We start from the raw sequence: 22,767 nt of genomic DNA, 5'->3' as shown, positions 1-22,767 counted from the left end.
GGTAGGCATCGGAAGGCTCCTGGCCCCCCACCCTCCTGCTTCAGCGGCCGGGCCGTCGACCTCACAGGTCGTCCCGACACCCGACCTGCTGGCCTACCTGCTCTGTCCAGGTCGGGAGGGATGGCAGCATCCGGAGTCTGCCCCTCAGTGGCCAGAGGAGCAGAGTGGGAGGCAACGAGGGGGTGAAGGGCGCGTGGACAGGTGCCCAAGGGGGTCTCTCCCGAGGATGGCTCAGCGCCCCCTTCCCTGCCTCTCCCTCAGGGTCTCAACGGTCCAGCGCAGGATATCTCCAGGCCCGTTTAGGTCCAAGGACCCCGACGTGGCCTTCTCAGATCCCGATACCCTCCTTGGTTGGGGGAGCAGCAGAGCCTCCCGTCCCCAGAATCACACGCCTCCCTGGGGAAGCCACCCAGCCAGATGGGCTGAGCTGCCTCCCACGCGCACTGTGTGTGGCACTTGCGGTGGCCAGGGCTGTGCCTCCCATGGGGCAGCTGGGCCAGCCCAAGAGAAACCAGTGCGCCGGAGCTGGGGGCCGGTTTGGAGGGAAGCTTGACGACACAACACGCAGCCAGGAGAGCCCTTCCAGGGAGCCTGCGGACCTCTCTGTGGGGCAGGGAGCTGGGCCACGAGGCTGGCGCCAAGGCTACTTCTGGTCTGGGTCTGCCCACCTGCTCCTCCAGCCCAACACGTCCCAGGAGATCTCAAGAAGCAAAGCCTCCACTGGGGGTGACAGGGACGCTGGTCCTGGCGGCCTTGTCTGAGCACAGGAGCACCAGAGGAGATGGGGCCTGACACGGGGGCCCTGCAGAGTGAGGGGGGCCAGAGGCCGGGTCGCCAGCAGTGGGAAATGTGTCGGCAACAAGGCCGCAGGTCCTGCTCCTGGTGCGCTGCTCAAGCCGCCGCGAGCTATGGTCTTCCACCTCGGAGAGCTTTTTGGGAAATGATGAGCTACCTCTCTGCCTCCCACCCAGAACTCGCTTCTCCAGACACCCCTGTGTACAGGCTGCCCCGTGGTGGGGGCCAGTGTGCCCCCCAGCTCAGCAGACCCTGAACCAGGCTGCTGCGGGGCGGGGCCGGGAGGTGCTAGCCCAGGGCACCCCGAGATTACAGGCAGCGGGGGCCTCCTGGTCGACCCAGGGCCGTGACCACCGCAGCCACTCACGTCTTGAGAAATGACCTTCCCTCAGAGACCTCTCTGCTCCGTGAAAATGACTTCAGAACCTGCCAACACCAGACCTGTTCACCAGAAAGACTCTGAGAAGACAAAACCAGAGCCAGCAGAGCCACAGCCCCCTGCCCGGGGCAACCAGGATCTACCCCACGCACAATGGTGTGTCCAGAGTCAGACAGGACACGTGTGCCACGGGGGCCTCCCGAAGCCCATGATCCCGTGCGCACACGCCGGAGATGCCGCCACCTAGAAGGCCAAGCCTGCGAGCAAGGCAGAGCCGGACAGGTGGGCGCACACACGCCCGCACAGATGCGCACACACACGTGCTGACACATGCACACACGTCCCGACATAAACATGTACACTTGCAGGAGGACCCGCGCACAAACACACCCGACACGTGCGTGAACTCTCCCCGTCACTGGTCTTGCTTTGAGTGTAGCTTTCGGCGGAGAAAGAGCAGGACCAGCCCCAGCACCCGGCGCCGTTCCTGCAGACTGCCTCTCCCCAGCGCGGCAACGGTGTGGGTGAGGCGCCGGGGTCCTGCCATGCGATCTGTGGCCAGCGCCTGGCCAGTGTGGCTCCTGGGGACACTCCTGCTACCCTGGGCATCTGCTCAGTATTCTGACCTCCCAGTGCATCCGTGGTTCTGACTGGGATCCCGCCAGCTTCCTGGAGCAGAGAGCTCAGTGACAGGACCCAAGCCCCAGGACTTCCGTGGCGCTGACGTAGCCAGCAGCAGCCTGAGCCCCGGCGGGGTCCGTGGAAAGGGCAGAGGCCCCTGGGCCCAAGATGACAGACTCGCGTGTAAGAACTTCAAAAGCGCTGTGCTGCGGGGAGGCGGCCACGGGGTGGGAGAGCCCACCACGAGGGGTTCCGGGCAGGAAGTTCACGGGAAACAGAAGTGCAGCATTTACAGGGGGCTGCTCTCGGGGAGAGGCTTTGCTTTCGGGCCAACAGAAATACTCCCCAGTTAACAGAGGCCTCGGCTGCACAACACTGCGAGGGCACCAAACCACTCAGATGTGCACTTGAAGGCAGCCAGTGGCTAATTTTACGTCACGGGAGCTTTCCTGAGATCCTTGCCCAGGGGGCCTTCCTGTCCTGAGACACCGCCCTGGTCCTGCCTCCCGTGGGCTCGTGTCTTCTGAGCGGCAGCCCCTGGCTCTCCAGAGGCCGCGCCCAGGGTCCAGGTGTCCCCAGCCTCCCAGGCCCAACTGCCCGTCTGCGGCTCCGGCCTACGGGCAAGAGGCAGCGGCGTCTCCGGCAGCGGGCACAGCTGCTGAGGCCCTCAAGGCGGAGAGCACTCCCTTCAGGTGGGTCTGGGGCTCTGGGCCTCCTCCTGTCTCAGCAGGTCCCGCAAACAGGTGCCACGTCCACGTCAGAGGCATGGTCGGGAACTGCAGCGGGGGGCCACGGAGAGGCAGGGGCTCAGCAGGGCAGGTCCAGCCCCAGAAATCGGGGCCACATCCTGCCCACAACCTCACCTTGGGAGCCCACACCACGGTGGGGAAGAGATCCCCACTCCTGACGTCCTGGCAGCCGGGGTGCTGAGGGCAGGCCTGCAGCCTGCCGGGGTGTAGGCTCCGTCCCCCCTCACTCCTTGGCCAGCACTCTGCCACGGGTGCTGCCTGACACCTCGCCTGAGCGACGCTGGGCTCGCTCCCACCGACGGCCATGAGGGGCCCTGCTCATCCGGCAGGCAGCGGTGCCCGTGGGCCGGGACACGTCTCAGGCACACACACATCCTCTCCCCAAGGACGGAACAGAGCCCCCAGTCTGGTTTTCAAAAAAGGGACACGAGCAAAAGTACTGTGGGGTGGGTGAGGTCAGACGTTGGGGGGGCAGGCCCGGGCCAGACGCAGAGGAAGGGGGACGTCAGCACCCCAAAGGGACACGGTCGAACTCCTGTGGCAAAGGCTTCGCTACACGGCCACCCAGAGACGATACTCAGGGCGCTACCGGCAATTACACGCAAACCCTCAGTCCTTTATTGAGTTCTCTGTGTTCTGCAAATGTAAACACGCATCCAGTAAACACAACCGGAATAAAAGGTCTTCGGACACAGCCGTGGCCGTGTGGCCTTCCAGCAGAAGGCAGGCCTTGCCCAGCACAGGAACCAGCAGCGCGGGGGCCTGTCTCGGGCCAGGAGGGCGCTGCCCTCCGTGACCACCTCCGGAGACGCAGTGGTGTGGGGGGCAGGGCAAAGATGCAGGAACCCTGCCACAGGCATGTCTGCTTCCCAAGGGGCTTCTGGGAAGGGTGCTGGGGCAGAAAGGTGCCCCATGGGCGGGCTGACAGCTCAAAGCTCGGACGCACACGGGCTCGGCCCCACCTGGCCGCACACTGTGTGATCTCCACTGATCAGGACTCTCAGGGCGCTGCAGACACACTGGGTCCGTGCGCGGCTGACATGATACCGCAGAGGACCCCACACACACCAAAAGGGACAAAATCAAAGTCTCTGTCTCAAGACAAAAACTCAGTTACGTGCAAGTAAAAAAATTTACAAAAACAGAAGACTATCTACAAGGCTAGCTCTTGGTGGAAGCCGCAGCTTCTGGAGACTGAAGGAATTCGTACGGGTCGTGGGTCACCTCCGGCTGCTCCCCGACACTGAGGCGAGAAGGACTTCCTGCAAGTGTGGGGAAGACAGGGCGCTCACACGAGGGTCCGCACGCACGCCACGTCTCAGACGCGGCTGAAAACGTGTCCCTGCTACTGCGGGCAGCCCGAGCCGCCTCCTCCCAGGGGCCAGGCCACCCCCTCACCCCCCCGGCCTGTCAGCTACGTCTGTAGCTGATAAGCACCCCCTAAACGCCCAAGAGGTGCTCTGCACAGTCAGTGCCCAAATCAGAAAACTGGAACCGTAGCACAGGCTGCTCACTGAGCAAATTCAAAATGTCAGGGAGCAACACCTGGTCCCCTTCCTGGAGGGGCCAAAATCCTGCAGGGTCCATGCACCGACCACCCTGTCACCCATGGAAGAGAGAAAGCCACAGGTCAGGGAAGGTCACCTGCTCTCCCCAAATCAGGGTCCTAGAAGAACAAAACACTTCTCAACACCCCATTTTAGGACTGAAAACGGGAACAGCAGGAAGAAACAAACATCCCCAAACTTGAACTCGACCTGCCTGTCAGCATCTGGGGCCTCGTTCTGCCCCAGGGGCCTTGGGATGTGGCCAGCTGGGGCAGCTCCGGACACAGGGACAGCCAGCATCTTATGGCTAAGACCCACAGCACCTCACAGAGTGACCCCCATGCAGCTGCCTGACGAGGGAGAGGTTATTTCAGAACCCCAGGGGGCAGGGGGCATCCTGGAGAGGGAGCAGGGCCCACAGATCCTGGGGGCTGGACAGGCAGCCCGTGTCAGCTCTGAAGTGCCAGGATTGCCGGCGGCCGGCCCTTTCCCAGGTGCCGCCAGATGCTGGGGCCTGGGGCCGCCTTACCCAGGTGGTGCTGGTCCCTGTCGGAGGGGGAGGTGTTTGACAGCGAGCTGAGGTTGGAGGGGGGCCGGGAGCCCCCGCGCTCTGCCTGTGCCTCGTGCAGGTCCTGCAGAAGCTTCGCGGTCTCGTCCAAGTTCAGGTGGCCGTCATCAGCATCCAGCTCCTTCTTCACCTTCCCTGTGCAAACAGCGCAAACGGACGTCAGGCACCCAGCGGCCGGGCCAGCGCCGCACGCCGGCCCGGTCTCTCCCTCACTGCCCTGCACGCGCAGGAGAGACAACATGTGCAAAGATGTTGACCACAAGGAAGCTCGGGGGACAGGGCAAGACGGCGGGAGTGGACAAGAATCCAGAGAGCTGGGACGCCTGGGTGGCTCAGTGGGTTAAGCAGCTGCCTTCGGCTCAGGTCATGATCCCAGCATCCTGGGATCGAGTCCCGCATCGGGCTCCTTGCTCAGCAGGGAGCCTGCTTCTCCCTCTGCCTCTGCCTGCCTCTCTGTCTGCCTGTGCTCGCTCCCCCCTTCCAATAAATAAAATCTTTAAAAAAAAAAAAAAAAAGAATCCAGAGAGCTGTTTCACAGAGCTGTTGTCCCACCGGTGTAAACAAGCAGGGAGCAGGACAGTGTGTGCTCGAGGCCAGGACAGGGCACAGGCCAGAGCCAGTGGGGACCGGGCTATGGCAGGCTGAGGTGAAAATGGGCTGCCCGCGAGCTCCTAGGTCCAGGCCGAGACGGACCTGTGTGTTGATGGTGGGGCACAACCTGGCCAGGGAGTTCACACACGTCTGCAACAATCTGCGGGCTAAGTCTGCAGAAGCTGTGGCCCAGTGGGGAGACTACGTCCCCCCGCACTGAATGTGGCTTGGGACCACCTTAAGAACACTCAAGAAAAGCACAGATAGGGTCCGATGGCTCCACGCTGCAGACGGGCTGTCAGACGAGACCCAGCATACTCCAAGGCGTGCGAGCCAACACCGTGCTGACGGCTGAGCTCTGGTCTGGGGGGAGCCGGGGCGTCCCGAGGACAGCACCCAGGCTCCTGGAAGCAAGGACATCAGCCCCGTGCCCCCGGGGACCGCGCTGCAGACCAGGGTAGCACCAGGGACAAGAACACAGGGTGTGCTTCCGCCCGCCCGAAGACATGAGCAAGCCCAACGCAACGTACCCAGGGAGCCGAGCGCGGAGATGTCCAGAGAGGCGTCCGAGTAGGACTTCATCGACATGAAGTCCAGGACGGAGCCGCCGTCACCCAGCGAGTCCCCAGCCTGCGGGAGACAGGTGGAGACCAAGCAGAAGAGAAGAAACGTCACGGAGCGGGAGTAAACACCAGCCACGGAGTCTGCAGGAGCGCCCGGAGCGCCTGGAGTGCCCGTGTCTGCAGCCGAGGGTTGGACAGGCCTGCTCAGCCGTGTCCACGCCAGGAGGCCAGCCAGACCACGCTGTCCAGTCCACACCGCAGCCCACGACCACCAAGGGTGAGTTCAGGACTGGGTGCCACCGAGGGACCGTGTGGCAGGCCCCTACGACAGGGAGGCGCCCACGCTACTTCTTGGGACTGCACCTGATGGCACGGTGGCCGCCCAGCCAGCATGTCCTTTGTCCTCCTGCAGCCGCCCCAGGCCCTCCCGACCCTGTCCCGTGTCAAGCCCCTACTCTGCACCATCGCAGAAACAGTGCGTGCTGCCCAAGACCTACTCCCCAGCACACGCAGACTGTCCATGCCCGTCTGCTGCTCAGGATACACAGACATGACCGCCACCGTGCAGCTGCTTTTAAAATGGACGCAGAGGGACCGACTCTGGTATTTTAAGGGAGACAGACCACCTAAGACCCCAAGGACTTTGGCGTCTGCCAGGTCACACTCTGACCCTGGTGGCAGATCCTGTCCCTGCTGAAGTTACTGCGCGGAGACAGCAGCTTGGGGGACAGCTTCTTCACCACACGGTTATAGCGCAGGAAGCCCGCATCACGGCAGAGGCGGACATCTGCGGGCCTGGCTCGTGCAGGCCCATTTCCCCCGCCCCCCACTCCTCCTCCACTCCCCAGAACCTGAAGGCTCACACGGGGTCCCCACCAGCCTGGACAGCAGGGACAGGTGTCCACCTGCACCCAGAGCCTCACAGGGACACGGGAAGTTGGAAGCTGCGGCTCCTGCTACTGAGCAAGGAAGGGGTCACCAGGCCTATGAGCCCTCTCCTGTCAGACTGTCTGGGGCTGGTGTGAGCCCCCTTCTGCTGGGCTGTCTTGTCCAGGTGACCCGCTAATTCGCTGCTTTCTCCTTTCACAAGAGCCGCTCTCTGTGCTCTGACACTAACTCCTCCACCAGGAGGCGTTACAGTGACGAACGACTCTGGTCACCGACACAGAGCCTGGCGGCGGCCGGACACCAACAGCCAGGTCAGGGGCTGAACGTGACCGCTGCCCAGAGACACTCACACTTGGGTTCTCACCCACACGCCGTACAACCCACCTTCACTTCGTCTGGAGGCTTTGCCGGAACATTCCGCCTCTGTAAATCAAAACAGGTCAAAAGTCAGTTTTTCCAAAACATTTTATAAAGAACAATTCCTGCCATGTACACACAAGTGAGCTACAAACAGTTCATTCGCTGCTGCTGGGGACGTCCCTGTGATGCTCCCACCGTGCCGTGAACCAGAGCTGGGTGGCGCCCACGTCCGTGGAGCAGAGACAGAGCAAGGCAGCCAACGTGTGCCGTGGGGGGCCGATGCACACAGCCCCCGCTGAGACCCCCGCTGGGCTGAGGGCCCCGGGCGTCCCCTGCACGGACAGAGAGCAAGGGAGAGCGCACCCCGCCTGCTCCTGCGGTGCCGGACAGCTTCCAGCACCGTACCCTGTGTCTCTGGGGCAACAGGGGAGACACGGCAGGCCTGGCAGTCTGAGCAGTACCACCTCCGGCGGCCGGGCTACGGGGCCGCTCACCCTTCTCCTCAGGTGCGCAACACCGAGAGGCTTGACACTGGAACCCAACTGCGTGACCACAGCCCGAGCGGGACGCAACGTCACCTGAGGCCACCACCATGGGACCACAATCTGTGGGGACACCCAGCCACATGTGACCCCGTGTGGCAAGCACAAGCCCAACCTCCCTGTCCCGCAACCTGGCAGGAGCATCCCCTAAACAGCCTGGCTGCGTGCGCCGGCTCCGCAAGCGTTCGGCGGGCGGACTTCCGCATCCGAGACCTCGGCTTCGTGCCGATGCTGCGGACACCCACTGGCCCTGCACGATTTCTGAACTTAAGCCGGCCAGTGAGTATTGCCGCCATCGGAGTGTCCCGCGCCAAGCAGCACAGAGACCGCTCAGACACCGTGCCCAGGGCCACCCCAGGACCGGCTTCCAGACCACAGTGCAGGACAGCCCCCGAACACTGTGGCCACACCGCGGTGAAGAGGGAGCGTTCACCAGCCGGCGGGGCCGAGTCTGGGGTGGGGGGGACACTGCTCCTAGCAGGAGCTCCACAAATCCGGGGGGGATAAACCCAACTGACCCTAACCCGTGCACAGGCAGACGGGACCCTGCGGGGCCAGGCACGCATGGGGACACACGGCCCAACTCCCCCCGCCAGAGCAAAGCCCTCACTGACGCCGGGGGACACCCCAGAAGGGCCGTTCCTTAGCATCAGGGCCAAACTCACCCAACTTCAAGGCCACCTAAACCCGCCCCGACAAAGCTTAAAAACCAACCCCAGGAGACGAGGCAACTCACAAGGACTCTGCCAAAACGAGCAGCGATGGTCTTTAACGGACCACGACAAAGCCAGCACCAGCCTTGCCCAGCGGCCATGGGACGTGATCCCAGGCCGAAGTTTAACTTTCTGCAGGCAACGAAAATTAACATCCGTGCACAAGTAACGGTAACGTATCTTGGACTAAAAACGTTTCTACTTTAAACGTCCGACCCGAAGAAACTGAAGAATCGGCACAGCCCACACCGCACGTGCGACAGTGCGGCACCGGGACCCAACCGCCGCCTGCAAGCTGAGGGAAATCGGCTGCCGGTGAACGCAGCAGAAGGGATAGGGGAGAGCAGAGCACACGCGAGGCCGCCGTGGGAAGCATTAGAAATCGGTCCGAAGACCAAGAGGAGATCAGGCGCCCGGAGCCCAGCACGGACGCGAGAAGTCCCAGGCAGAGCGAAGACGAATGCAGCCCCAGGTGAGAGGGTCCGGGGCAGCAGCAGATGTAGACGTGGCCCTTACCACGTCACGTGACTGGGGCCACGGCTCCAGAACCTGACTCCACAGGAGGGACAAGAGTGACAAGGAACAAAGCGTTCCAGACATGGAACAGGTCCGGACCACTGGCACCTGTGCGGCGTCCTGCACAGACGACGGACGGGGCTGTGGGCAGAAACGGCGCTGGAGGAAGCAACGGACACACGTCTCCCGATCTGACGGAAACCCCACGCAGACGGGGGCGAGAAGCTGGGCAGCCGGGGGGCGCAGTGCACGGAACGGCACAAGCCATGAGCAGCCGCGCGGCGCTACACGGGCCCCAGTCAAGAAGCAACCACGATGGGGCTCCGTCTACATCCCCCAGAGGCCCAAAGAGCAAACATGCGGGGCCTCGCGGGCCACGGAAGGTCGGTAGCACACCCCTCTTTTCTTTGCTTACAGCCTTTAAGGAAAGTAGAACACGCGTAGCTCACGGGCCCCCATCTGCCGACCCCCGACGGGCCCAGAGGACGGGGGACAAGCGGAGAGCAGATGAAAAGGCCACAGACACTTCAGAGACTGCACTCAGGCACCTTCTCAAGCGGCCGGGAAGACGCCCGCTGTGATGCCAGACCCAGGGCAGATGGGCTCCAAAGACACAGGAAAAGTAAAAACGTTTTCTGGACAAAAAGGAGCCGAGTGAATGCACCGTCAGCCGAGTCCAGAGCAGAGGACGCGTCACGCAGGAAGGTTCTTGGGAACGAAGGAGAGCGCCAGCCGACGGAGAAAATCGCACGAACCCCAAGTTCTCCCGGCCGCCAGAAACAGCGAACCTGTGCTCCACAGAGACAACCTCTCTTGTTTTCAAGCTTTTCTGAAGGGAAGTTAGGTGCTTGCAGAAAAGCTACGAAAGGGAAGAACGAGCAAGGGCAGGACGGCGTCCGTGGGACGGGCTCCCGGGACAGCAGCGGCGCCCAGGGCGAGCACCGAGGGCGCGTGCGGCCCAGCACGGGGGCCGGCGCGGTGCACCCACCTGCCTCAGCTGGAAGAGCAGCCGCGAGTGGTCCCCGCCCGTGATCTGGTCCAGCAGGTCGTCCACCAGTTTCCTGCTGTAGCTCCCAGCGTCCTTCACGAACTCCTGCAGGCTGGAAGGGCCGGGAGAGGACACCGTCACACGGTCACCCCGCGCTGCCGCCTCCCGCTCCGCTCGCCGGCGTCGGTGGTCCTGGGCCCAGTGCCCGCCCCTCAGCCGAGGCCCCGCGGGCAGGCCTGACCAGGAGCAGCACACCTCCCGGACACGGTTTCGGGGAGGGGTCGGGAGTCTTCATCAGACCTATAAAGTGGCCCATGACCCAAAAAGGTTAAAAACTCCTCAAAACAAGATTTCTGAACACAGCGAACAACCGTGTCCACGCATCCGGCGGACCCTTAACCGCGCGAGACACGGGGCGCGGGCCGCACAGCTGAACTCCGCGCAGGAACTCCCGAGCCCCGGGTCACCCGGAGCAGCCGGCTGCAGACGCGGTCTCGGGCGGCACGGACTCCCGCCTCCGACGCACGCACCGCGCCCGCACGTCCACAACGGAGCCAAGGGCCGCGCGGGCAGGACGACGAGAGAGAACGCGGCTCACGGTGCCACACCAGGGTACCGAGCGGAAAGGCCCCGCGCGGAAGCGGACTCGCACCGCTCAGAGCCGCTCCAGGGCCAGCCGGGTGTCTTGCGCTACTTCCATGGAAGGAGCCTAACTTTATCTCTTTTTCTGTCTGGATTTAAAAACCGAAGTCGACTGAGGAGAGGCGCTCACAGCGGGGAAGGAGGAGAAGCGTGGGAGCAGGTCCCTGCTCGTACAGCCTGGAGCTCGTTTCGATGTTTTGGTCACGTGAATGCTGAAGAAAGTAAGTAAATAAAACCAAAATGTTTCAAAAGGAGGCAGAGAACGAAAGCCGAAGTCCTAGCATCCACGCCTAGGCAAAGGCTCTGCAGGGCTCCCCGCTGCCTGAGCATCACGCCGCCCGAGTCTCCACCAGCAGCGTTTGCGAAGGAACCACCATGCTGAGGTGTGCAGGGGGGCAGGGCGCAGCTGGAAGCCGCCGGTGCGGTCTGCACGTGCCCGGGGACAGCGCACACGGGGAGGTGACGTGGGGGTGCCAGCAGGGTTAGCGTGGTCTGCCCACCTCCCTGCGCTGCGCACACGACTGTGACTGTAGCCATCTGGCACCCAGAGTCCAGACGTGTTCCAGGAGCAGGCGCCGGAGAAGGCCACCACGGTCTGGGCACCCTGTGCCACCCAAACGGAAGGTGGCTGTCGTTCCCGGAGCGCTGTGACAGGGCAGTGGCATGAAGGAAAGGACCGCCACTCAGGACACTGTCCGCGACGACAACACATGCCCTCCTGCGTTTTCCACTCCTACGCCGATCTCACGAAAACCTGGTCAGGCACTCCCTATCGTGAGGACCAACGATTTTTTAAAATAGATTCCGTATTCTGTTTCAGATCAAACAAAAATCTAACATGGAAAAAGTCCATTTCTTAGAGGTCGGCAGAACTTTACTTTCCTCCTGGACAATCACGATAATTCTGTAAGCGTAACCCACTTCTCGCAGGCACACACAGCCGCCAGTACACACGAGAACGAGCCTACAGACACAGTCCTGTGTCTCCGGTCTGAAAAGCACGTCTCAACCACTGTGAGGGGCCAACTGTGGCCCATTCTCCTTACGCTGGACTCCGGCCCCAGAACCTCAGAACGTGACTGCGTCCGGACCCAGCGCCTTGAGGAGGTGGTAAGTCAGAATGAGGTCTTCAAGGAGAGCCCTGATCCATCCTGACTGGTGTCTTTAAAAGAAGCAGACAGCAGGACAGACTCACCCAGAAGAATGGCCACATGAGGACTCAGGAAACCACGGCGTCCACACACCAAGGACAGGCCGTAGGAGAACCCAGCCTGCCCACGCTTGGCTCTCAGACCGCCAGCACTCAGGGCCACCGCACGGCAGTGCCCGGCCCTCCAGCCATCAGGCCCACGGGGCTTTGTTCCGGTGGCCCAGGCAGACCCGCGCAGCACAAAGCTGCATCGTAACAAAGTCACGACGTCCACGTGACGCGCACACACAGGTCACGCGGCCCTCCTCTACGCCAAGCCTCCATCGTCACCAGCTTCCGGTGCCGGCCACCTCCTGAGCTTCAGGGTCAGCCTGCACGCCCCCGAGGAGTGTGGGAGACCGCTCGGAGAGCTCGGCTGCTCAGACCTGCTGCTGGCGGCCGTGACCCCCCCACGCGCAGAGAGACTGCCCGCCTGGCACTGGGGGCCACCCCCGCCGCCCAGCCCTGCTCACCTCAGCGCACACTGCACGCCCGTCTCGTCTCCGTAGGCAGAGTAAAGCAGCTCAGTTTCATCCGATTTCAAGTCACCGAATACGGAATTGTGCGTTGACAGTGTGGTGGTGGTACTGGACAAAAACGTTACTGAGAGCACAAGAGGGAGAGCACAGGACGTGAGATGCCCCCAGCATGAGAGGCGCTCCAAGGCCGTGCACCCCCCGCCCTGCCGTCCGTGCTGCCTCCTGTGCGTGGCTGCCAAGCCCCGCCACACCCTCACTTCCACAGCACAGGAAGCGTGGGCACCAGGCACCCGTGCCACCGCAGACAGCGCTGGGGACGAAGCCTGCAGAAGGACGTAGGCGCCCACCAGGGGCACATCAAGGGGGTCAGAAGGTCCGTGTGCCCTGAGGGAGGCATCGCTGGCACCCCCACGTGAAGTCAGGGCTCCAGAACGGTGCTGTGGGGAGCACTCCCGGCCTCTCCCCACTCAGGGCCAGGAGGACCACAGCATGACCAGGAAACATCCTGGACGCGGCCAGCTGTCCCCTGGGAACAGAACGGCTGCTTGCCCCGACACACCCCAACCAGCAAGCTGGCCCCGACCATCTGGCAGACAGAAGCAGGCGCATGCATGCCAGTGCCACGCCCCTCCCCAACTGTGCCCACCCCATGCCCATCGTCACTGCCTACGCGCCCCGCATGCCCCTACCCGGCGCCCGCACGGCAGCCTCGCTCACTTCCTCACCCCTCCCTGCAGGCGAGCTGAACTTCGCCGCTCCTTCAGAGCCGGCCCTAAGCACCGCGGAGGGGGAGGGTCTTGGGGGGGAGGACTCCGGACGCACACCCCGCCCCCACCTGCCCACCGCACTCACCTTTGCCCCTTCTCTCGTCTTTGAAGCCCAGCGTGGTGAAGCCGGGGAGCAGCTTGCTGGAGAGCGAGCTCAGGTCCACGGGGTGGGTCTCCTCCTCTGCAAAGGGGACCAGGCTGTGAACGGGCGGCTCCCGGCCCCCGAAGTGCCACACAAGGGCACGTGACAGGGAGCACGGGGACTCTCCACGAGACCGCTAAAATCCAAATTACAGAAGCCACTACAAGTCTCAAACCTTCACTTCCTCTCTCTAAGCTGAGTGACTGGCCCGTCTGTCCTCTTAGAGAATGATGGCACTCGTGCCACTGGAGGCGGCAGATGGCCAGTGGGCACACGGGGCACCCGTCGGAGAAGGCTGAGTGAATCGGCCTCCCCAGCGCTGCACGAAAGAACGCTGCCAGGAGCCCCAGGTCAGGGGAGAGGTCCCACACCCTGAAGGCTGGAACAACGGAGCATATTTCGTCGTCCTTTGTGTGTGAACAAATGTATCCCCGTGCAAAGTGAGCTTGGCTCTTCTTCAAAGCACAAGCCTTCGAGGCACTTTTCTGAGATGCAGGAGTGTGCCAGCGCTGCTGGGAACACGCAGCTGAACGGGTCCATCTGTGTCTCCTTCGAGGTCTGCCTTGCACAATTACCAAACGGGCTATTTCTCTAGAGCTCCCTCACGCCGGGGACCGTCGGGCAGAAGAGCTCCGACCAGGACATCTGCCCCCATGGACGATGGCCTGCTGTTCATCCATCGCGCACAGGTCGCGTCAAGGGACATGAACAGAAGCATGAAACCAGACAGGGCCCGTTCTCTCGCGTCACTACCGGGGCCACGCTCTGCCGGGAAGACGCTCAGACCGGCCACGAGGCTCTAAAAGCCCCAGTGGTGCAGAGACCAAGAGGAGCGCGTGGCTCAGAGCCGCCCAGCCCTGCAGGGACCCACGCACCGTCAGCGTCCGGCTCGGCCGTGTTGACCACGCTGTAGAGCAGGCCGCCATCCCCGTTCTTCCTCAGGTAGCCCATCTGCAAGAAAGCGCAGCTCAACGCCGCCCCAGCAGCCGCCAGCGGCCACAGCCGCCACGGAAACACCAACCAAATGAAAGCCTCCCGGCCCGACCCAATGTGGGGGATGCCCAAAGGCTGCGAAGGTCCTGGCCTCCGCGAGGAGAGGCTCCGGAGGCCCATCTCCTCCCTCCCGGACGTCCTGTCCAACTCGACCCGTGTGCAGGATGAACTCTGGCTCCCTGGGACCCTCCTAAAGGCGCCTCTGCAACCGGAGGCTGGACCCACAGACAAGCACTTTACGGGACATCACAACCAGAACCAGAGGAGTGGGAACGAGACCCTGGTCACCCGGGTCGCCAAGGGTCATGTCAGGGCAGAGCCTGGAGGCTCTCTCTAAACCACGAGGGGCTCAGTTCCACTTCAAGACCATGCACCAAGCCAAAGCACTCCTCCTCTGCAGGCGCCCGGGGAGGTGCAGGAAGAGGGGCCCCTGCATGTCCATGTGGGGCACGAGGGGAGGGCAGCCTTCGGGCCGGCGCGAGTGCAGGGCTGGGCGGGCAGGGGAGGCAGAACAGGGGTCCGGTGCCACTGACCAGGTAACTGGCCAGGCTTCCCGCTGCGCCATTCCAACAGTGAAAGGGAGAAGAGCGAGGTGGACGCAGTGCCGGGGCACTGGCGGTGTGCGTGTGGACACACGCTTCCGGCCAGTTACACACAGATCAGCACGGGGTCTTCCTGACGCCACAGAGGGCCCCACCTGGTGCCCACGGCTCCCTGAAGACCCCAGGGCTGGGCACTACAGGGGTGCAGACCGGCGGGCCCAGCAGCACACCACCATGAGCTACACACGGAACGCCAACCTCCGCACCAGAAAGGCAGTTACAGGAAAGCTGACCTCAACAGGTCTCATGCAGCGTCAGCGATCCGAGCTCTTCGTGTACCACTCAACGTGCATTTTAAAAACTTTGCATGGGAAAAAGGACGCACACCTAATGGTTCCCACGTATGGTACGCGTTAAGACTGGACGTGCCAGCCCTAGCAAGAGACACCAGGATTAACGTCCTCTCTGGCCTTGATATCACAACTACCCAGTAAGAAACTTCACGCAGCACCCTGGCCGTCTCTACTGGACATGCGGGTCTGTTCCTGCAGCAGAGGGCACGCAGAGGACGCTGGGACCTCGCCCTGAGCCCAGCAGCTGCCGGGATGGCTCCGACGGCCCACGCCTGGGGCACATGGAACCCCTGGGCACTGCAGTGACGTGGAGACGGGGGCACACCAGGAGGAGGTCCTGCTGCAGGGCAGAAGCCTGGCGGGCACAGCCTCCACCAGCGGCGATCATCCCTCCAAAGGGTGAGGCCATCCATGGGTGTCCACACGCGAAACACGGCTTCTGAGAGGGTCCCGCCTTCGAGGTGCCCCCGGAGGCCCCTGCCCAGAGGAGATGAACCAGGGACAAGAGCCGACACGACCCTGCAGTGCCCAGCGCATCAGCAGGACGCAGCCCCACCCGGCCCTCCCGCCGCTACCTTGCCCCCTGGGAGAAGCCGGCTGATCCTGTCCCGAGCCTCGTCGGCCGCGTGCTCCACCAAGGCCAGCACGTGCTCCTCCGCGGTGCTGTCAGTCAGGCTGCAGGCATTTCCTTCCGGCTCGAACATGCAGCTACGGGGCAGGAACAGCACACGAGTCACCAGGAGGCCGGGGTACGCACTGCTCCCACCTCCCTGGGGCCAGTCCCTCAGCCTCAAGGCCACCAGGGGCTGGCGGCACGAAGCACACCTTAACCCCATCCTTTCGGCACACCAGGCGCGTCTGCTAAGAGCAAGACGAATCCAAATGGTCAGGAGATGGTCCTCACCTGCAGTCACTCTAAGAGCCACTTGATGGGAGTCTTGCTACCTGCCCAGAAGCTCACAGACCTACAGTGTTACTTGAGGCACTGTCAGAAAAGGGGCAGAACTGTGTGGAGGGCAGAGCACCCACACCCAGTGTGAGCGAGGGACATAGGCCGTGAGGCCCCAGGGACATCCCAAGCCTCCAGCTCGTGGCCACGAGACCCACGTGAGGGAGTTCTGTACTGCGGTCAAGAGTTGCTGGGTATAGCACACGAGAGAGTGGCCTCTCCTGTGAAAGATTCTAGAAGCAAATGGATAGACCCCGTCTATGGCGCTGTGGGAGCAAACCCTGCCTGGGGACCCCGAGCCTACAAGAAGGCCCTCTCTCTGGCCTGGGTGTACAGCTGCAGGAACAGAGGGCTGGGGCGTACGATAAGAAAGCAGCTCCAATGCCACACACTCAGCTAAGTCCCAAGCCAGGGATGGCCAGGCCAGGCCACCAGCATGCATCCCGCACGGGAGGGAGCCTCTTGGGAGTGAAGGGCCAACAGTTATTCACAAATGACATGCACGTGGGAAGAGCTGTGGCCAGACAGGCTCCGGTGACACACCTAGGACAGAGACCATGTGGGGCGGCAGGGCCACCTGCCTCCGGCATGTGATGTCCACCAGCCTGACAGTGACTCTCCGGCAGGACAAGTCCAAGCTGGTCCAGGCTGCCTACCGACCACCTGGGAACACCTGAGGCGAGAGCTGGCCCCAGGCCCCGGGGGAGTGTGCGCTCCCCCAGAGGCTGCGCCCGCTGCTGCAAGGCCACGGGCTCCGGCCCGGGCGGCCCCTCGCCTGCCGTCCCGAGGCATGTGTCCCGCGCACCGCGCAGACACACTTCTCTTTACCTGATGACTTCTCTACTCGGCCGTTTGGATTTCCTGGCAGTTTCTACTTGTACGGGCGCCACTTCGGGAACAGGCTCCTCGACGGCTGGGTCTTCGCTGCCCAGAAGAGCTGCCTGCTGAGAAAAATCCATGTCCTGCATAAACGACATGCTGCGCTTCAAAGCTAGCAGCCGCTCCTGGAATCAGAAAGGACAGAGCGGCAGGGCTTTAGCTCTGCCTGCCGGCCAGGGCGCTAGGACGATGGGTGGGGTGGGGGGGCCCGCAGCCTCACCTGGCCTGACAGCTGACTCCGCCGCGCTACCGTGGGGGGGGGGGGGGCAGGGTCACAACACAGGTGCAGCCGACTGGCCGGGAGCGCCTGAGGCTGGCCAAGGGCACAGGCCTGAGGGCACAGGGGCCGCACCTCACCTATAGGCTCATCAGGCACAAGGTACTGGTCCTAGACGGGTGACGCATGCAACCTGGCTGGTGGGACAGATCTGGGAAGCCAGGCCGGACGGCCAAAGTCCCGTCTGGATTCAGTGGGCAGCCACGTGAAACAAATCATGGGCTGCTGCAATCCAGTGCGACAAGATGCCCAGGCTGAGATGGACATATCCAGAACTTTCCACCAACCCTACAGGAGAGCTTACAGCTGGATAGTGAGCAGGAGGAGAGGGGGAGTGCCTGGAGGGGAGGGTGGCCTGGGACGTCTACGCTAGAGCAGAGGGGCCCCACCACGGTCAGGGACGGACGGGGGTCATTCACTGGGGGTGAGGTTCTGTTCAGGCATAGGAACACAGAGGAGAACGCTCGTTTCTGTGGCTCCTCGCCGCCAAGGGCTTCTTACTTTGCTCATCATCTTAAAGCCCGCGTGGAGGATCTTCTTGGCTAACTTGTAGTACACAGTGTCTGGTCTGTTGTAGGTCATGGCATTATCACACATCAGTTTAAAATCTGCCTGAAAAGGGAAAAAAAATCGTATCCATCCAATGTGAAACGTCACCAAGACATAAACTGGATTCCTGTCAAGAGGCTAAAAGTGAGGGCAGGGCACCTGGGGGACTCGGGGGTTAAGCCTCTGCCTTCGGCTCAGGTCATGATCCTAGAGTCCTGGGATCGAGTCGGGCTCTGCTCAGCGGGAGTCCGCTTCGCCCTCTCTCTCCGCCTGCCTGTGATTCTGTCTCTCAAGTGAATAAATAAAATCTTTTAAACAAAGAAGCTAAAAATGAGTAGGAAACTAGATTAGGCTCTTCAGTTTGCGAAACGGTTTCTACACCTTCAAAAACGTTCGTAATTGTTCACGGGTGTTTCCCCGCAGACCGTGAGAAGCCAGCCAAGCCCCGCATCCTCCTGAGCGGGACACACACGGGCTGTGAAGACAGGGCGGCCCCCGCTCTCCCACGCCGGGAGGAACTCGGATGCAAACGGGAACGAGAACGCACAGCCACGTTCTTCCAGTTAAGGCCAAGGGAGGAGCTGAGACCCGAGCACAGTCGTGTCCTCCATCTCTGGGAGTTCTGCGCGGAGTCCAGCATCTTGCCTCCAGGAACTGCTCTAGAGGCGCCCGAGCAAACACTTCCACCCCAACAAGGGGACTCTTACTAAATACCTGACACTAGAAGTGAAGCCTGGGAACTTCAGTGTTTTGTCACCAAACTACCTTCGGCATACGCCTGTCACAGAGGAGTTAGCCGTTGGGCCAGGCGACACAGGGCGAACTCTCCTGGCACCTCCCGAGCCCTAGCACCAGCCCCATGCCAAGGGCTCCAGGGCTGGGCCTGAGGCCATGAAGCCCGCGTCCTTCACTGGCCCCGAGGTACCAGCGTGAGGACGCAGAGGAGGGAGGCGGACGCTGCTCACATCCAGGACGGCCACTGGGCAGCAGACCCAACTGGGACCCGAGTTAGTAAAGTGGAGGGCTTGTGGGCTGCCGTGAGCCATCTGCCTTGGGGGCAGTGCCGGGTGCTCTGGAGGAAACCCCACCCCGTGCACCGCCCTTGTGTGTGAGCTGCTGCCACCACTCGCCAAACCCTGTCACAACACCAGGACGTAACGTAAAGAGCCAAGCCTTTCAAACTGAACCAAAACTCGGAAACCTGAGGCCCTTTCCTAAATGACGATTGCCAAAGCTGTCCAGCGCTCACGTTAACCACCCCTCCGCGTTTCAGAGCCAAGACGCGTTTCCACGGCAGAGGTGGTAGCAAGAACAGATTTAAGAACTACATACTCAGCTTCTGCAAGAATTTATTGTTCAAAAACAAATTCAACTCCCAAGTGCTGCAAAATAAAACTCAAAATTAGGAAAACTGTGTTTCTGGCTCACTCCGAACCAGACCAAATCGACACACTCCGGCCTGAGCCAGCAAGTTCCTGTGGCCACATACGGTCGGGCTTCCGGAAAACATACAGAGGACTGAATCAGCCAGCCCATTCCCCCCGTGCTGCGTGGGTGACCTCAGCCCAAATGCGCCAGTGCCCGCAGAACCTCCAACTGGAGAGCAGCTAAGGCGGACAGAGTGTTCACTGGGCGTCGGCGCACACAGCCTCAGAGCAGCCGTTTCAGGAACGGAGACTGTTTACCTTAAATTCTGTGACCGACTTGTATTCGTTGGCTACAATCTTGTCCTTCATCGTGCCGAAATCCATGGGGTGTTTTATTATCATGGAGTAACCAGGAGCAATTGCATCCGTGACAGGAAAAGCAAAAAATCCATGAGGATCTTTCCTGAAAACAAAAACAGCTTTACGTAAATTGGGAAAACCATACATCTGGATTTCCAAAAGAAACAAAACCCCGCACGGCAGAAACGTCACACGCCTCTCTGAGTTTTAACCTGCTGTCTTAAATATAAAAAGCAAAATCTACCTGCTCTAGAGCTGCGGGATTTTGGAGAACTGACAACTCCCCAGCCGCCTTCCTGCCTGCAGCCAGGACCCCTGTACCGTGGCAGCCTTGACCCGCCCGCGCTGACTGGCCGCGGGGGCTCTCCCTGCACACCTCCCACGCGTGCCTGCCCGCCCCCCCCCCACGGGGCGAGTGTCTGCTTCACAGCCGCAGGGGCAGCAGCACAGCTCAGGGGGAGACGCCCTCGAGCGACGCTTTACCTCTGGAGCTGGCGGAGGAAATGCTCCAGCAGCTGCTGGATGGGCGTGCTCTCGTGCTCGGCTGGCGACCCCAAAATAGAGAGAGACGAGTCGGGAGACGGCGGCGTCACGTCACTGGAGAGCTCCCCCCACGGTGGGTCTCCAGCGGCTCCCCGTCTCACGGTGCTTCAAGTTCCAACAAGAACTGGGAACAAGCATCGACCAGACCCAGGCCCAGCCCCAGGAAGCCCAGCGGGGGGGGAAAGGACCTCCTTGTCAGCATCCGTCCCAGAAACCCCTCGGAGCACCAGCACCCTCAGCACGACAACAGGGGAAGACCGCTCATCGGCCAGGACTGTCCAGGCCACCGCCAGGCCTGGCACATTCCAGACACGGCCCAAAGACGAGCACTAAGGCTTGGGACACAGGTGGAGCTTCACCCGTTATCCTCTGGAGAGTCCTAACGCTCTGGTCACGCTGGCTGCTCACCTGTGAACCAGGCACAGCAGCACACACGGCCCTGGGGTTCCCGGGAGTGCATCTGCTCACCGTGCCGCAGCGCCCGCCGGGTAAACCCCACTGTCTGCGTAGGTTTTGTTCTCTCGGCTGGGGCTACGCGTGGGATCCTTCTGCCTGCCACCCACCGAGGGCCACACCCAGCCCCCAGCCCCTGACAGCCAGGGTGCTCGAAGGAACCAGGGCTCTGTGGGGAGACGGCTGGTCCCAGGCCTGAAGCCCAGAAGTGCAGACCTCAAGTGGGTCCTCGACGGCGACAGTGACCAGGACAGACGTTCAGACACGCGGGAGGGAAGCACTGCACGTGAGCTCAAACGAGGGGTCGCTCAGACTAAGCTCACGGGGGCCGGCGACTGTCCGCAGACGTGTTCATCCAGCGAACGGTTTCACGCCTGACCTTCTCTGTGCCCCACCATGCCTCGAGGCCCTGAGTCCACCACGGCAACGACCCGCACAGGGCACGGGGCCTGCCAGAACACAGCAGCCCCCACAATGATGCAGCACACGCCCCCTCCCGAATCCTAGCTAGTCAACCCCAAGTCAAGGAAAGAAACGACCTCCCATCAGCACCTCCTGACTGTGCAGGAGCCCAAGAGAAGCGACCGCACGGACCAGAGGGTCCCAAGCATCTCGGACCCCTTCCTTTGGAGGAGCTGCAGCAGCCCTCGTGACTTCTGACAGCCCCCGGGAGCGCCAGCGTCCCCCACCCTCCACACTGAGCTCGGGACTTTAAAGAAGAGCAGAACGGGGAGCGGGAGCGGGAGCCGGCCAGGCCCTGCTCCAGGAGCTCGAAGGGACAGTGAGAACTCGGCCCCGCTGCGCTTCACGCTGAAGACCCAGCGTCCCCTCCTCCCCCTGCTCCTCCCGAGAGGCCGAGGCCGCAGGCCAGCACCAGCCCCGCGGCACAGAGGTAAGTGGAGGCGGTAAGCGGAGGCTCGGGAAACCCCCCCAGCGCCACACTCACCGGCCTGGGTCCGGCAAGCACGCACCGGCCTGTCAGGGGGCGGCTCCACCTCCACCTTCTTCCCAGGATCGAAGTCCTCAGCCTCACCCTCCGTGTCCCCATGCTCCTTCTCCCGCTTCCGCTTCTTCTCTTCCTGCGAGGCAGGGTCGGGGCGAGAGCGACACCAGCAGCTGCAGACGCGGCTCCCGTGACCTCGAGGCGCACTTCTCACCGCAGGCTCCCCCTTCAGCGCCACCCCCAGGGCTCAGGCCAGAGACGCCCAGAGAACGGGAAACACAGCACAGGACCTCCAGGTCTGCGTCCCGCACCCGCAGCACTCGCCGCCTGCCCTCCAGGGCCTGGGGCCAGCGCGCCCACGACCCCCCACCTTTCTCTTCCTTCTCTCCTCGTCATCGAGGTGCTTCTCCTTCTCCGCTTTCTTCTTCTTCTTCTTTTTCTTCTCTCGGTGCCGCTCGCGCTCGTGGTCGGACCTGTCGTCGTAGTAACTGGAGTCGTGCCCAGACCCCGAGAGCTCGGTCACTTCGCTTCCTCCGACCTTGAGGACCAGCTTCAGGGGCTTCTCCAGGGGCTTGTCTGTGTAATCTGCAGACAGAGACGACCCTGCGTGCTCGGGCCGTGCACGGCCACCCGCTACCTCCCCGGAGCCGGGCGGCAGGGCGGGCCCCTCGCACAGATGTGACCAGGACAACGCCCAGGTCCCGGAAGGTGGAGGGACTGGCCGGCCTCAGGCAGCAGGCAGGGCGAGGGCAGAACCGTCCAGGAGAGACTTCGGGAGGACAGCCCGGCATGGCTAAGTGCTGTCCCCGCTCCACACGGCACCGGCCTCCGGGAGGCCTAGAGGGAAGCAGCGGGAAGGACCAAAGCGGGACCGCGACCAGGAGCCCGATGCCCCGTCCCTAAGCTGCCGGCTGGGCGCACCCCGCAGCAGGCGCAGGCGCCCCCCCCCCCCCAGCGCGCGGCAGCAAGGGCGCGCGGGCAGCGGGCGCGCAGAGAGGCCACGACGGACCCTCCGAGACCCGACAAGCCGCGGAGCTGCTCGGCTCCTTCCTTCCGGACACAAGACCCAGCGGTCGCCGCGGAGCCCTGCACCCCCTGGTGCCTGAGGCCCCCGCCGCGGACCTCGGGACCCTGGTGCCTGGGGCCACCCCGCCCCCCGCGAGCCCGGACCCTCCCCGCCCCCCGCGAGCCCGGACCCTCCCCCGCCCCCCGCGAGCCCGGACCCTCCCCCGCCCCCCGCGAGCCCGGACCCTCCCCCGGGCCCCCCGCCCGCCGCGAACGCCCGCCCGCCCGCCCGCCGGCGTCACAAAGCGCGCCGCCGCCTCACCCTCGTAGGACGAGCGCCACTCGGTCTTGTGCTTCTTGTGCTTCTTGCCCATGGCGGCGCGAGGCCGGGGCCGGGGCGCGGGGCCGAGGGCAGCCGCGGGCCGGGCCGGAGCGTGGCCGCCGCCCCCGCGGCCCTGGCTCGCCGCCCGCCTCGCCCGGCGGAGGTCGCCGCGCCGCGCCGGAAGCAGGCGCCG

At 63.0% G+C, this 22,767-nt stretch overlaps 1 protein-coding gene and 1 long non-coding RNA gene across 4 annotated transcripts; one reads left to right on the top strand and one right to left on the bottom strand.

Moving 5' to 3' along the window:
• Positions 1 to 26: 26 nt before the first annotated feature.
• LOC309861573 lies at positions 27 to 3,553 on the top strand. The gene is made up of 2 exons (XR_014310029.1): positions 27 to 110; positions 262 to 3,553. It is a non-coding gene; the product is annotated as an uncharacterized lncRNA (long non-coding RNA).
• On the bottom strand, positions 3,140 to 22,741 carry BRD9 (bromodomain containing 9). 3 transcript variants are annotated; one of them, XM_082724580.1, is made up of 16 exons: positions 22,575 to 22,741; positions 21,618 to 21,832; positions 21,251 to 21,383; positions 19,792 to 19,852; positions 19,267 to 19,411; positions 17,534 to 17,644; positions 16,705 to 16,880; positions 15,503 to 15,635; positions 13,915 to 13,990; positions 12,983 to 13,078; positions 12,125 to 12,254; positions 9,821 to 9,932; positions 7,086 to 7,124; positions 5,781 to 5,880; positions 4,621 to 4,794; positions 3,140 to 3,806 (listed from the first exon to the last, which is right to left on the bottom strand). In XM_082724580.1, exons 1-16 carry the CDS (start codon positions 22,624 to 22,626, stop codon positions 3,706 to 3,708), a joined length of 1,854 nt encoding a protein of 617 aa, XP_082580706.1. In that variant the 5' UTR covers positions 22,627 to 22,741; the 3' UTR covers positions 3,140 to 3,705. The 3 variants fall into 3 exon arrangements, with proteins under 3 accessions (XP_082580706.1, XP_082580707.1, XP_082580708.1); XM_082724581.1 differs by having other exon boundaries at positions 16,705 to 16,820; positions 22,575 to 22,740; XM_082724582.1 differs by having other exon boundaries at positions 16,705 to 16,817; positions 22,575 to 22,740.
• Positions 22,742 to 22,767: the final 26 nt, after the last annotated feature.

This window comes from Mustela nivalis, assembly GCF_964662115.1.
Source record: "Mustela nivalis genome assembly, chromosome: 3".
NCBI lineage: Eukaryota > Metazoa > Chordata > Mammalia > Carnivora > Mustelidae > Mustela > Mustela nivalis.
This window is presented reverse-complemented; position numbering and strand designations above follow the sequence as displayed.

Bases quoted from the DNA above. Each gene is read 5' to 3' on its own strand.
- BRD9 (XM_082724580.1), bottom strand. From the start codon at position 22,626: ATGGGCAAGAAGCACAAGAAGCACAAGACCGAGTGGCGCTCGTCCTAC. The intron at 17,645-19,266 runs GTAAACAGTCTC...TTCCCTTTTCAG, and splicing joins AGTCGGTCACAGAATTTAAG to GCAGATTTTAAACTGATGTG. The intron at 13,079-13,914 runs GTGCGTGGGTCC...TCCCCTTTGCAG, and splicing joins GGCCGAGCCGGACGCTGACG to AGGAGGAGACCCACCCCGTG.